Source organism: Cygnus atratus, chromosome 2 (genome assembly GCF_013377495.2).
Source record: "Cygnus atratus isolate AKBS03 ecotype Queensland, Australia chromosome 2, CAtr_DNAZoo_HiC_assembly, whole genome shotgun sequence".
Classification (NCBI taxonomy): domain Eukaryota; kingdom Metazoa; phylum Chordata; class Aves; order Anseriformes; family Anatidae; genus Cygnus; species Cygnus atratus.
Window position 1 is genome coordinate 41,896,582 of NC_066363.1, and position 13,592 is coordinate 41,910,173.

At 35.4% G+C, this 13,592-nt stretch overlaps 1 protein-coding gene across 8 annotated transcripts in view; it reads right to left on the reverse strand.

Moving 5' to 3' along the window:
* Window positions 1-13,592, reverse strand: part of SLC4A7 (solute carrier family 4 member 7) — a 137,849-nt gene that overhangs the window by 29,685 nt on the left and 94,572 nt on the right. For 7 of the 8 annotated variants that reach the window (XM_050708548.1, XM_050708546.1, XM_050708547.1 and 4 more), the window contains 5 exons: window positions 13,203-13,338; window positions 12,065-12,225; window positions 9,634-9,822; window positions 6,615-6,983; window positions 1,013-1,128 (listed from right to left, as the gene is read on the reverse strand). In XM_050708548.1, the coding sequence (XP_050564505.1) occupies window positions 1,013-1,128; window positions 6,615-6,983; window positions 9,634-9,822; window positions 12,065-12,225; window positions 13,203-13,338 (971 nt within the window). The remainder of the gene's footprint in view (window positions 1-1,012; window positions 1,129-6,614; window positions 6,984-9,633; window positions 9,823-12,064; window positions 12,226-13,202; window positions 13,339-13,592) is intronic. The other variant, XM_035556369.2, reaches the window with a different exon arrangement.

The following is a 13,592-nucleotide window of genomic DNA, read 5'->3' on the forward strand; positions in this document are numbered from 1 at the left end:
ATCTTTCATCTTTCATATATATTCAAAAGCCATAATTTTGAAAGAGAATTTGTATGTTCATGTTTTCACCCTTGAAGAATGTAACAGCTAAAAATCTAAGCTTTTCTTTCTGGACGTAATTACAGAATAGCATTAGAAAATGGTATAGCACATGAACTCTTTGTCCACATCTATACAAACACACACAAGCACCAGGTACATTGCTATCTAGAGAACTTACAGATAGCCTCTTGAGTCCCACACCAAGTGTGCCACAACTACAGTGCCAGGAGGCTGACTCCTGCCCAACAGGAGACAAGGCAGGTATACAGAAGGACAGGCCAAGCAAAAACATAAAAACTGTGACAGTGGATCAGGAATAAATGGCACCTGCCATGATCAGATGAGAACTACAGTGTAAAAGTTACCTTTGCTTATACATAATTATTTAACTTGGCAAACCAATTTTCTTAGTGTTGCTCAATAAAGATAACACTACAGACTGAGTTTTATAATAACAGCCATAATGCAACTTGCCCAGCAAATTTAAATTATAAAAGACATAGAAGGAATTTACGGTAGTACAAGATTTGATTCAGAATGAGATACTGTATGTTCCTAATGAATATTAGCTTTTGCATAGCAAACTCAAACATATAGAATGAATCCCCTTTAAAAGCCCTTTGCAAAAAAAAAAAAAAAAAAGGAAAAAAAAAAGCAGCCTAGGAGAAACCATTGCAATACCATCTACGAGATTGTTTTCAGAAGAGTCTTTACAGCAGGTCTGAAAATATCTCCCCCTGCATGAGAAAGTACACAGGTTGCTCTCGTTAAGTTACTAAAATACTGAGATCACCAAATGAAAGAAGTTGTTCTGTCCCACACAGTTTTAAAACATTTGACACATTTGGCCTCTGCCACATTCTGATACTTGTGCATGTAACTTCTACATAATTAAGACAGCAATAACAACCACCACATTTTTGCTACAGTTTTTTCTATGCTAAACACTATGGTATTTAATATTATTTACCTTACTAAAATCAACGGTGCTGTTTTCTCTGCTTCCGCCTGTCCCAGTACCTTTAACATCTCCACTCTTCCCATTGTCTAAATTTCCAGGTGCTGATTGTGGAGATGCTAATAACCCTAGATTAAAATAAAGGAGATAAGTTCAAAATGGTGTTTAAAGTGAACTGAGTATGCAACACTACTAAAAACTCAATGTGGCAGCTTGCTTGAAGCAAATGTGCAAGTTATTCAGTAAGAGTGCCCTACATTAGTATCATAAATGCAACATAACAATTCACTGTGATGCCAAAATAATGACATAATTTAAAAAATCAAAGTTAAATGTTGCCTAAATGATGGCCATTTGCAGAACAGTCACCAGAAAGTAAGAGAGACTCTGATTGCTGGGGGGAAAAAAAGTTGACATTTTAACTGTAACTGCCCCAGTATTTAGTAGACAGCATCTTTACTATCTTTAGAAGCCCTCCAATACCAAAAGGGAACACCTCTGTTATCTACAATTTGCTGTGTAACACATATTTCAATTGTATAAAGTCTTGGAAAGCCTCAGGCTACAGCTACAAGGAGCAATACCCTGGGTAGTTAACTAAACCTGTACAAGCAAACAACATACTACATACAGGAAGGATAAACAGCTTGCAAACCATAATTTCAGTCAGCATACCGAAGCTCCAACTATTGATCTGCCCACATGATACTATATGAAATGGTCTCTCTAACTCATTAAATCAAGAGGCACGTACAATGAAGTTACTAAAGTTACATGTACAGCTTCCTTCTGTCACCTGAACCAAGACACAACAGTTTTATGTAGCTTGCTAAGCCAACAGTGAACTGTAGGTACAGTGAAGGGTGCAAAAAAAAAAAAAGTGACCTACAGTTGTTCATATATATTGAATCCCATGTTGCTATGGTCATCCCTACCCAAGGTGGGCTTAAAAGCTGGTCTAGGCATGCGTAAACAAACCCAAATTCTATTTTTTGGATTACAAAGCATTTCCTTGTTCAGTTTAATGTGCACTAAAGTACATTTTGCCTTGCTTGTCCACACTAGACCTTTCAGATGTGGTATTAAACATGCTTCGACATGCTTGCAAAACCACAACTAAAAAAAGCCTGACATCTAAGTTTTGTATTTCATGGGGAATTTGTGTTTAGATCAAGCATCACTCTAGTCAAGATAAAACCAAATCCTCCCTGGCTACATTTTGGCTATTGTTCTATCACAACGATTGTACAGTTGCCCCTATCCACATTTATTATTTAGTAATTTGATGTTATTTAACATTTCAAATTACAACTGAATTCACTTTGATTCACAAATTTATCTCCCAAAAACTCTTTCAAAGAGCCATCAACAGTCAAAAAAAATGCAGGTCCAAGCCTTAAGCATTAATTTTCATTCTTGCAGTTCATAGGAGTATAAATGGTGTGGGTAGTTTTTCCTGAAGCAAAAATTAAATGAAGTTAATAAGCTGTAATTTCCTTTTTGAAACCTAACCACGCACAAGTAATTACCTGACACTATAAATACTACATTCAGTTGGCTAGACCAACAATAATCACATTCAATCCTTCTGCTCCAAGATCTGTTATTCACAAGAATAACTAAGAGCAAACAGCCACCTGTGAAATTAATTGTTCAAAATATTTAACTGTTTAAGAATTAATGTTAAGATGTGTTTGTAGAACTGGAAATAGAAATATTAAATGTTCATTGCAGAAGAAGAGCAAGGTGGGCATCAAAATACATTTAAATATTTTTCACCTTTTCTCTACATAACAATAAAGGTAACTGAAGATGCATTTAACTGATGAGCAATAATGCGTCGTTCTGCGCTTTCCACAAGTGCTCTGTGAGCAAGAGCAAACAGACTAGAATAAAAAGTGAAGACAATCAAGGAGGAGAATAAAGAATAAACTAACTCAGTTCGGTACTATTTCTTATTGAGCGACACTGATTCTTTTACAACACTTCCTTCAAAATTTCCCCAATCGGTTACAATTAAGTTCACAAGTTTTGGCACTGATACAGGAATATTTGTCCAATCCTAGACCATGTATAAATGTTTTTTCTTTCTGTTGTCCTGTAGATGGATGGAATGCTGTGCTCACATGAGAATACTGTTTACTTGCTTTCAGACACGGAGCAAGCATTTCCATATGATATTGCATAGCATTATGCTTATCAGTCCATCCAATATCTGCAGTGAAACTTAGAATAAGAAAATATTAACTCTAATAATGAAACAACTCAAATCTCACAATAATAAAGGCACTTTTTTTTTTCCCCTTTTCTTCTCCACATGGGTAGATACAAACTTGGAGGCTTTTGCTAAAACCAGGACTACCTAATAGTCTTTCCAGACAGAAATTCATCTAGTCTTACCAACTACTGATGGACCCATTAAAAATGTACAGTTCTCTTCTTGATGTTGTCATGCAGATGCACCACCTGTCTCCTTCAAAAGACAGCAGTGGAACGAGTCTTGAGTAAGTCTGGATTAAAACCTTGTAAGATCCCTTAAGTACTTATAACCACACCATCACTAAAGATTATGTGCTAACTAGACTTACTTTAATACTATGATCACAAAAAATCTCATAGGAATAATAGTTCACTAGGAAAGAAAACCAGAAGACATTTGCCTCGTGTCCCTGCTTCAGTAAAAAAGAAAAACACGTTGGGGGAACTAAGATGAGTTCAACACCTAAGCATGATTGTTCCAATATAATTATGTCTATATAGGCAACATTTATTAAGGAGAAAACTTTTAAAGACCAAAGTCACGCCATATTTCTGTTTGAGGAAATAATTATTTTTTAAAAAAATAAATTTCTATGCTGCCTTATGTGGAAAAGAATTAGAATGACTTACTCCTAGAAGACAAATATGTCAAAGCTTTCTGAATTATTTTCATGAATTAAATTTTAAGAGAAAAGTTGTTGTTATTATTTTATTCAGTTTTAAAATACATTTATCAGTGAATTAAAAGTTCTCTTGTAACAGGCTTCTTTGCTGTTATTAAAAAAGTTTAATGTTGCTGGTGAATTAACACTGTTCATCTTCGGCTGTGGCATAGCTCTGTTCTTAGTTCTTCCTATGGAATTCAGTATTCAACAGTTTCAAAGATGGGAAAACAGAAACAGATGACAAAAGAAAGAATTGTTAAGGAGAACCCTTTGCCTGGTTCACTCACTATAAACTGGTGAATGGCTGATGAAAATCAAGTAGCAGTTTGAAAAGTGTGCCTCCCTTCCCTCCTTTTACAGTAACTCACATGAAATTCAATAACCTTCCAGCTATCTACAAAGTAAAAAATAAAAACAATAAAATCTGAACAGCACAAGGCCAAGGACAGAAGAATGCTGAAAAGAAGAAAGCCATCTATTAGCAAATTAAAACACTTCCCAACGTTCAGAGAAGGCAAACACAAGTCAATCACAAAGACATGGAAAAAGTATGCAGGCTGCAATATTCTGGCTTACTAGCAAGGTGATACAGATCATTATCTTTAATGGAATGGACCTGGAGTATTAAGGTGTTGGGTTATTTGTTTTCGTTTTGGACAAGGAAGATGACTTCCTCTTCAGGGATCCCTTCTGAGTCTGATTAGACAGAAGACAAGACAGATTAGTTCAGTTACAGCCCAGAAAGTCACAGTCTGAGAATGTCTTCAAATGCATCTCAAAGGAAAATGTCTTTCTGTGGTCAAATGATTTATTGAATTAAAGAAGAGGAAAAACAGAAAAACAAAAATGTCTTCCATTATTACTGGTGTTCTTTCTCTGGAAAGATATTTTTTTATGGATTAACTGGGAAATCATCACTTTCAGATTTTTTCTGTATGAGAAATATCTCCTTGAGGCACAAAAGCAATATGAATGTGTCTTGGAAATTCTGTTGGAATGCTTTATTAACGTTAATAGTAGTATCAAGTATTTGATCTTCATTTGTTTGCCTTCTCTTGGGTTCTAAAGATCTTATGTCTGACATGCTATCATTCCTGCCAGATGAGTAGAAAAATGAGAACTGGAAAACTACTTAAAACTGTTTTTTTTGTTTTTGTTTTTTTTTTTTACTTCTGGTTTTTAATTATCTTTGAAAGGTCATCCATGAGAGAGAATGGTCTTCACGAGATTTCTCTTAATTTCTCAAAAGGAGGGCAGAGAACGAGGTTTTTGTTTGCTCTTCTGAATTGAAGTAAGGATGGGGCCCCTACTCCAACTCAAGATGACAGCCTATAACATAACTTACTCCTTCCTTTCCAGCAACTTGCTGCAAAATGTGAAAAGGCAGATAACTGCAGCCTTTTCTGTCGGCTTGTTTTCACTGTTGAATGCAACTGTGTGCTCTTGCTTACCCTGAAACTAATCCTGATAAAGAGATGGATAGAGTTGGAAGGGTTAAAAAAACAATACTTACACTAAGTATGCCCAAAGGATAAAACAGATCATATTTTTCACATACTCAGACAGTTCACAGGCAACTATGTTCCAATAATCTTTGGAACTAGCTTTTTTTTTCTTTCTTTTTTTTTTTTTTTTTTTTTTAAATACAGACATAAGTAGACAAATCTACAAGCTAGATTTTGGCAAGATAAGTTTCTGAAAAAAAGACAGGACTTTGAAGTCTAAAAAGCCAGGTGATACCCTTAAAAACAAGATTTATCCAGGAAAATCCTAAAGTTTCTAAGTAGGTGATGATTTTGCAAAAGCAAAGCAAGGATAAAAGCATGCAGACTGCATGTTATGAAACATTTAATAAAAATAACTGAAGAAACTGCCTCAACTTCCTATCCTCTCACAATTTATCTATACACCTACATAACTTTTTACATGTAAAAAACAAAAGCCTAGCTAGTCAGCAGCTAATAAATTGTTGAGCTCTGATGTAGATATGCTTTTAATTACCTTAGACTAGTTTGCATATCAAACACAATAAAACAATCAGCAACTGTCTGATGCTGAAACACTGCAGTAATGGAAAGCTACCTAGAAACAGGTACAGGTGAACTCAACCTGACAATTCCAAACTACCGTTTGTAATGGCCCGTTTCTTAAAAGCCCAAAAGCAAAAATAAAACTGCTCAAATACTTCATGATGATCTAAGACACTCATTACTACAACACTCATCATTGTACCTTTTGTAGTTCTTTTCATATTTGTCTCTAATACTTCACTATGACTTATTCTGTAACTAGCACTGGATAACAAACATTGGTGTAAAATATTACTTCATTCACTGACAAAAACAACAAAATAAAAACAAAACCTGACAGGGATTGTAGGTGAGTGAAAGGAAAAGGCCACCATTTTTGACATTTTGCTCATGTATTATGTATTTTAAAACAATATTCCTTTTTAACTACACAAATTAAGGTTAAATAAAGAGTTGTTTTGCTAGCTTTAGTTAAAAAGCTAAAAAGTTAAAAGTGCCATACAGGAAAACAGTCACAAGTGAGAATAAATAAAACATGCAGGCAGAGGTAACAGTTATCATAACCCCTTGTGCCCAAGTTATGTGCTGAAAAACATTGCAATGCAAGTGATCCTGATGCAGAGAGCATCACGCATGGATAGCTTAAGTTTTGATAGTTGCCTGGTGTTCTGTCAATATTTTCCTCTGTCTTCTTTTCCTGGCTGTCCTGAACTTCTAAGTCCTCCTCAGGTGGATGAATAATTACTGAAGGAATATCATCACTGGCAGAGGACACCAGCAATTCCTTGCCCTGAAGTGAACTTGGCTGGGCACTTGTGGTTGGCAGGTGGCTGCAGGTAGGACTGGAGGGTGGTGTGTTTTGAGGGGTAGTTACAGGGGTTGTACACCTTGAGGTTGCCGGGGTTCCAGCTCTTGAAGAAGGAAGAAGGTAATTGAGAAGAACAGACAAACGGTTTTCTCCTCTCAGGGAAATATTTGAGGCAGAGAGACCTGTTCGCAAAGAGTGGCGGGAGGCTGAAAGGCCTTCCCCTGAGATAAAACAAATGAAACACCATGAGGCTTACAACAGAGAAATACTAGAAAAAAAAAGAAACAAATATGCATTAACAATTTACATAGTAAATTGCAAGCTTTATGGGCCAGAAGTGTCAGACTCATGCAAGTAAGACAAAAGATAAGAGCAGATCTGATTTTAGACATTAGAAATGTCAAATTACTGATAAGTACTAATTAGAACACCAAAGATATGTGGGAGAAGATATTATCTCAAAGTCAGTAAGATATCTTTTTTTTTTTTTTAAACATAAGAACTAAACAAAAATATTCTATCTCTTGGAACTGACTCTTAAAATTTCCTAGAATTTATAATTTATTCCAAATTACACAGCAGCTACCCCCTAATGCCATCCAAAAAAAAGAAAACCAACCCATAACAATCATTAGCAGCCAACACATTACAAGACTTCACATTTAACTGCATCTATTTTATACAAAGAATTGTTAATTTTTAAAAAGAATTTTTTTTAAATGAACATGATCAAACTATCTAATCACATTAAATACAACAGTCTTCCAACAAAGCTCTCGTTTTAATAGGAAGTTTTCTAGCCAGGTGTAGTCTTAATATATAGTTTTAAAGAAGGTACAAAGAGGAGTTACGTGGCTCTTTCTCCATCTCTTCTTGCTGTGACTTACCAAATATCCCCATTTGCCTAAAGCCAAACATACTTCTCCAAAATTCACTGTCACTTTTCTTGCCCTATCTGGTCTCAATGTCCCACTATTTTCATTTTAAAGAGAACATAGACTTGTCACAGTTTCTTCAGATTTCTAATTCTTCATAAAGCAGGAAGCGAGACTGTCTATCTTCATACCAACACTTCCATTAGAAGGTTTAGTGAAACCATTCCTCCTGTTTACAAAAAAAAAACCACTGCTCCTGGGATGGCAGTCTCTTTGAGAGGGGTACTGGCTACTTCTCCTACAATCCCTGAAGTCCAAAACATGCTGTTTTCACATAATATGCCATCAAGCAAAAAACAGCAAACTAGACACATTTAGTCTCACATTTGTAGTAGGCATTATACAGAGACCAACACACTGGACAACCCTAGAATAATTTGTAAAAAAGAGGCAAAGAAAATATGTTTAGGTAAATGTCACATACATTTTTTTTCCTCCTCTAACAGTGGAAAAGTGGGTTCTACAGATAAAAATGATTTAAAATAAGAACTAAAGCCCCAAAGCTCAGCTATCAAAACCACAGTACAGTGAAGACGAAAGGACCAATAAGGAAAACTGGTTGATTTTGTCTATGTTAATCACTGTGGTAATAACCACTAGCCTTGTCAGTATGTTTATGTTGAATTATGAACATAAGATGTCCTAACACACACAGGTGTACAAAGAGACTAAAAAGTATTATGCACTTGTGTTTGTTTTACCAGTTAGTATAGGGCAACTATATGAGGATAAAGAAAAAATTAACTATCACATGAAAAAATTACATCTGGTTGGTACACATGTTAAGGGATGGATAAAACCAAGTTTATATTTGAAATTTTCACATTTGCTACACAAAACAAGAAGAGTCAGAAGCTATATAGAAGTTATACTCTAAATCAGTCACATTTCCATTCTAGAAAAAACTAATTCTGAAACTTCTGGTGAAACGTTTCACCATGCATCATATATTCACTAGCTAACAACATGTGTCAGAAAGACTGGGCTAGAGTATACTCCACATATGTACTGAACTTGGATCACCCAAACACATAACTAAGAAGAGTACGTTCTGAAAAATGAGGCATTGTCAAAGACTGGAAAGGAACTTCATTGCAAGAAGTAACTCATGAAATCAGTACTAAGTTTCCACTAGACTAAGAAATTCAACATGAAATTATACATAGCTTAGTTAATGCAAAGCATAAGGAAACACAAAATAGAGAAGGAAATAGAGGCAATAAGAATTAAAGTAAGCTGCTCTGCAGTATTTATTGTTATCTGCACTTTGGAACTGGATGCCTCAAGTAAATTTATTGACATTCCAGATTTTTTTCAGGAATTGGTTCAATAAAAGACTTAGAACAGCCTCTAAATACATTGCTTGTGTGTTTGGTTTTTTCTTCCCCCAGATAGATCGTTCTACACAAGACATGGTAAAAATTAACAGTTTCCAAGGTAAAAGTAATTTCTTCACCATTAGGATAGTGAACTCTTTCTAGTCATATAAACATAATGCTGAATTAGAGTCGCTAATTGTCAGCATCGCTGAACTCATCACATGACCACAAAGTAAATCTCTTGCATAAAGACCGAAAAAGCAATTACGAGCCACCTGACAAATATATATACTATGCCACGATGCTGAAATTCCTCAAACCTTATACATTTTATTCAAGCATATCCTAAAAAGTATTAGGACCAACATGGGTCTATTTCTACGCTTCAAAACCATAATGCATGCTACATATGCGGGCAGAAGTAAAGCATTTGAGTAAATTCAAAAATAAACAGAAACATCAGCCATAGCTACACATAGCACATACTGTTATCATTAGTTCTTTGCTTATCAAGAAGGAAACACTTATCTGCTAATATCAGCTGAATTTTCCTTCATCTCCCAGTGAGAACATTATTTAACAGGTTAGAATAAATTGGACACTACAACTTATCTCACCATTTCGTTCAAGCAAGTGAGGGTCAGAATGTTTCTTGCCTATATCTGCAAAAGACCGAACCAGGGGAATCCGATTGCTGAATTTTTTCTCGTTCTGATGATGGTGCCTTTTTAGAAGAGCCTCTCTCACATTCTCCCTTATGGATTCATCCAGCTGGCCAGAAGCAATCATGTTGTCCAAAACCATATCTACATAACAAGAACAACATAAAAATCAAAATTATATACACATCAGATCTTTCCTTCTACACACAAACACTGTAGGTGAACCAAATCACAGGAAAAAAATAGAATCTATTTTACAAAAAGTATCTTCTCAACAGCAAAGTCATCTTCAAGAATCTAAATGAAATTTCAAAGATGTCATTAAACAAGCAAATAAGTAATGCACAACATGTGCATCCAAAAATACTATTTATTAGTAGCATCATTTTAAGAAAAAAGTTACTTGATTTTATGATTTACTCTGTTATGTATTTCAACTGCCAACTGCAACTTTCTTTTTAAAAACAAAAGCATCTTTGTATTCAACAACCCTTCACTAGAAGTGAATGCAAAGACAGAAAAACACAACAGAGAACGGACACCTTAAGACAGTCTTAACCTGGTGTTCACTATTTTGAAAGTATACAACTACATTAGACAGAAAGTTATTACATAATAGGATGAATTCCCTAACTCCTCTATCACCTTCAGATGCCCTAAGTTCCTGAGGCCTTCTACCTGACTTCATGTGATTCACACACTTTCAAAGAGGAAATTTAAAACAAATGTTAGTCTCGTCATCTAAAACTGACTAGTCAGCTGTCAACAACATCAAGTTGTAACATGGTCTAGGGGACCCTGCTTGAGCAGGGAAGTTGGACTAGATTTCCAGAGGTCCCTTCCAACCTCCAACCATTCCGTGATTCAGAAGGGTATATCATCCATATGCTTACATGAAACATGGAAGTTTGCATGTCTGGGAAAATATATGCTGTGATTACTTAACAGGGGTTTTTTTTGTTTGTTTGTTTTACTGTTACTTAGAAACAAACATAGTAAACCTGCACAAACTAACATAAAACTGCGTGACACACACAACTTTTAAAATCTATTGTTCTATTAACTCATGCATCAAGAACTTAGCTGCACTAGTAAACTGTAGGTGCACAGAAATTCTCACAATGAGAAAGGTGACAGCTCAGAACGCCTTACAAGCAAAATCACATGCGAAGAAGTCTGTCAGTGCAGTGCAGCCTCTTTTTAGGATTACTAGGTAACATAGTCTTTTGCTATGGCTTCTCAAAACGAAACTCCTGCCCTGTTTAAGTGAGAACCAAGAATACCTCCTAGGTATTACTAACTCAGGGATCCAGAACGATACATTTATTGCCTCATGCCCTGCCAAGGATTACTACCCTACATGCTTTCATAATTGCACCTAACATTAACTTCAAATTCATGCAATCTCCTCATACATTCCAGATCCACCTAAAACATTTGCTACTAAAAAAATTGCTGTTTACACAGAATTAAGCAGTAACTATCTTTCTTATGAACTCAGACTACTGTTAAATGTATTTATTAAAACTCAATAACCAAAACATTACTTTTGCAGAATATGTACTGAACACTCTTCTTACTCTGTAGGTCAGGAAAAGAGGAAGGGAACATCAATTTCGTGAGAGGATTTTGAAGATTCAAAAAATAAATAAAAAAATATATCGGTGCCAAAGCTTTTATGCCAAAACACTTTGTCCATCACATACATGTCAATCAGCCCTAAGCCTAGCATGATTCCTGGGAAGGCATTCCAGCGTGGTATCTGTAGCAAGAGATACCAGGAAAATTATGTAAAGCTAGTTCAAAGGCGTTCAGGCTACGCATATATATGTATATATATGAAAGCTTTCAAAGCTAATTTTATAGTACCCAATATGATCATGTGATTAGTGAGGACATTCAACATAGTAGGTCAAACAACATTTACATAATTTATTTCTGCTCACCTCTTATGAAGGTGAAAAAAATACCAGATGTGCAACACTCAACTGCACTAATGGCATCAAGTTAACATCAGCCAAGTTATGATTAATAATTATGGTACTAAAATGCACAAATAAGTCCTAAAATGTTCTGGAAGATATTTACATTTCATCTGTAGAAACAAAGACAAAGAACACATTGAGGAATTAGAACATAAAGGTAAAGTTTGGGCCTCATCCTAAAATATGTAATAAGGGAGGTCCCACTCATCCAGTGCAGATGCTCATAAGTGAAGTTTGCAAGATCAGCTCTTTACAACCAGAAGAAGAAAACTGCAGTAAGCAAGCACATACCTGTTCTTCAGTACAGTATTTTTAAGAACATAAAAAGACATCATCAAAAGCATTTCAAGTTACAGATTAAAATTTAGGAATAAAATATTTCAATAAAGTTTTGCTGCAACCTGCTATCTCATCTAGCGTGTTTGCTCTCATGTCCAACATGACCGTCCCATTAAGAATACAGCTTCGTAGTTCAAAGAGACTGTGTAGAGACAGAGTTGCTACGTAAGGTTTGCTCCATCGATCACCTCCATCTTCAACATCCTCTTCAAATTTTAGCCACCTGAAATGGGTACACATACACATTTATATTCTTCATGGCAGACAGACAACTTGGCAAGCAACCCCATCCTTCCCTATGACTTCTCAACAACAGAAGAGGAAGACCTGTCAGCTCATACTGGCTTTGATTTCTCAAACAATCCAATTAATTAATGGTCGTAACATTTCATCTTGGCCTTTATCCATGCTCAACTGCTTTAGTTTTTGCCAATTTTGTTTCATCAGGTTTCAACAACACCTGTCTACTAATGAATTCTTATGAACAATGCGCTACTTGATCTGCATCTCAGCTGTCTGAAATATCTGAGTTTCCTAGGATGCCAAGTCAGATGTTCAAGAGTTAGGCAATATTAATATGTTTTACTATATTATTACAGATCTTGATTCTGATTCACAGGTGTGATGCAACTTGAACTTCTGCAAAAGCTAGCACGCACTAAGATAACTGGAAGTACTGCATCCAGAAGAATGTATTACAACACATGTAGAAGGAAACAGTTTAACTGATATTGGCCAAACATAATTGTGGCCTCCTATAACATGCATGCACTCAACTTTGCAAAAAATTAATCAAATACTTCCTAAAAAGAACATGTGTAAATACCTAATTTTATTTAGGTTTGAGAAAAAAAAATGACACCAATTTATCACCAGTAACAGAGCAAAGATTTCTGAGACAGTAAGTACCTATGCTACATGGCTGAACACCTTTATTAATAACAAACAGTTGTACCTTTCACAATGCTCAGCATGGTGAGTTTTAGGAAAGTCATCATAGCATCAGTAAGACTGAGGGTCTTTTGAGAAAAGATATGAATTCTTCCAAAATTGGACAAAAAGCATAGAAGTTTTAATTTGCTGATCCTGAATTTAACGAACTCCTATAGTTCACAATAATTTTAACTTAGACTTGGTTTGCAGTTCTCTGAGATAAAATCATTAGAAAATATACCTTGAAACAATCTACTTTTAGCTTACCGAGCAGTTTCTTTCCATTCATATTCCTCTCCATCCCTGAAGCAAAGTTCATCCATTTCAGTGAAGAGATCATGGGGAATGTGTTCATCATCATCTTCAGTACCCAGGATAAATTGCACTCGTTGGGACGGCGTGTCTGGAAGAAAATGAGAAACCCAACAATTAAAAGAACTCACTTCTATTATGCAAGAAACAAAATGTAATACTTGAATATCCTGGTCTCAGTTAGAAACATGCAGTACAATCTTCTCTTCAAGAGTGCACAGAAACAATAGGAACAGGGGCATTTCTTTAAAAGGAGGCCCTTTTAAAATTTTGCTTTGTTTCTGAAAACAAAATAACATCTGGAAATTTATGTTTGCAATCTGGTAACAAAATTAAGTATTTTTA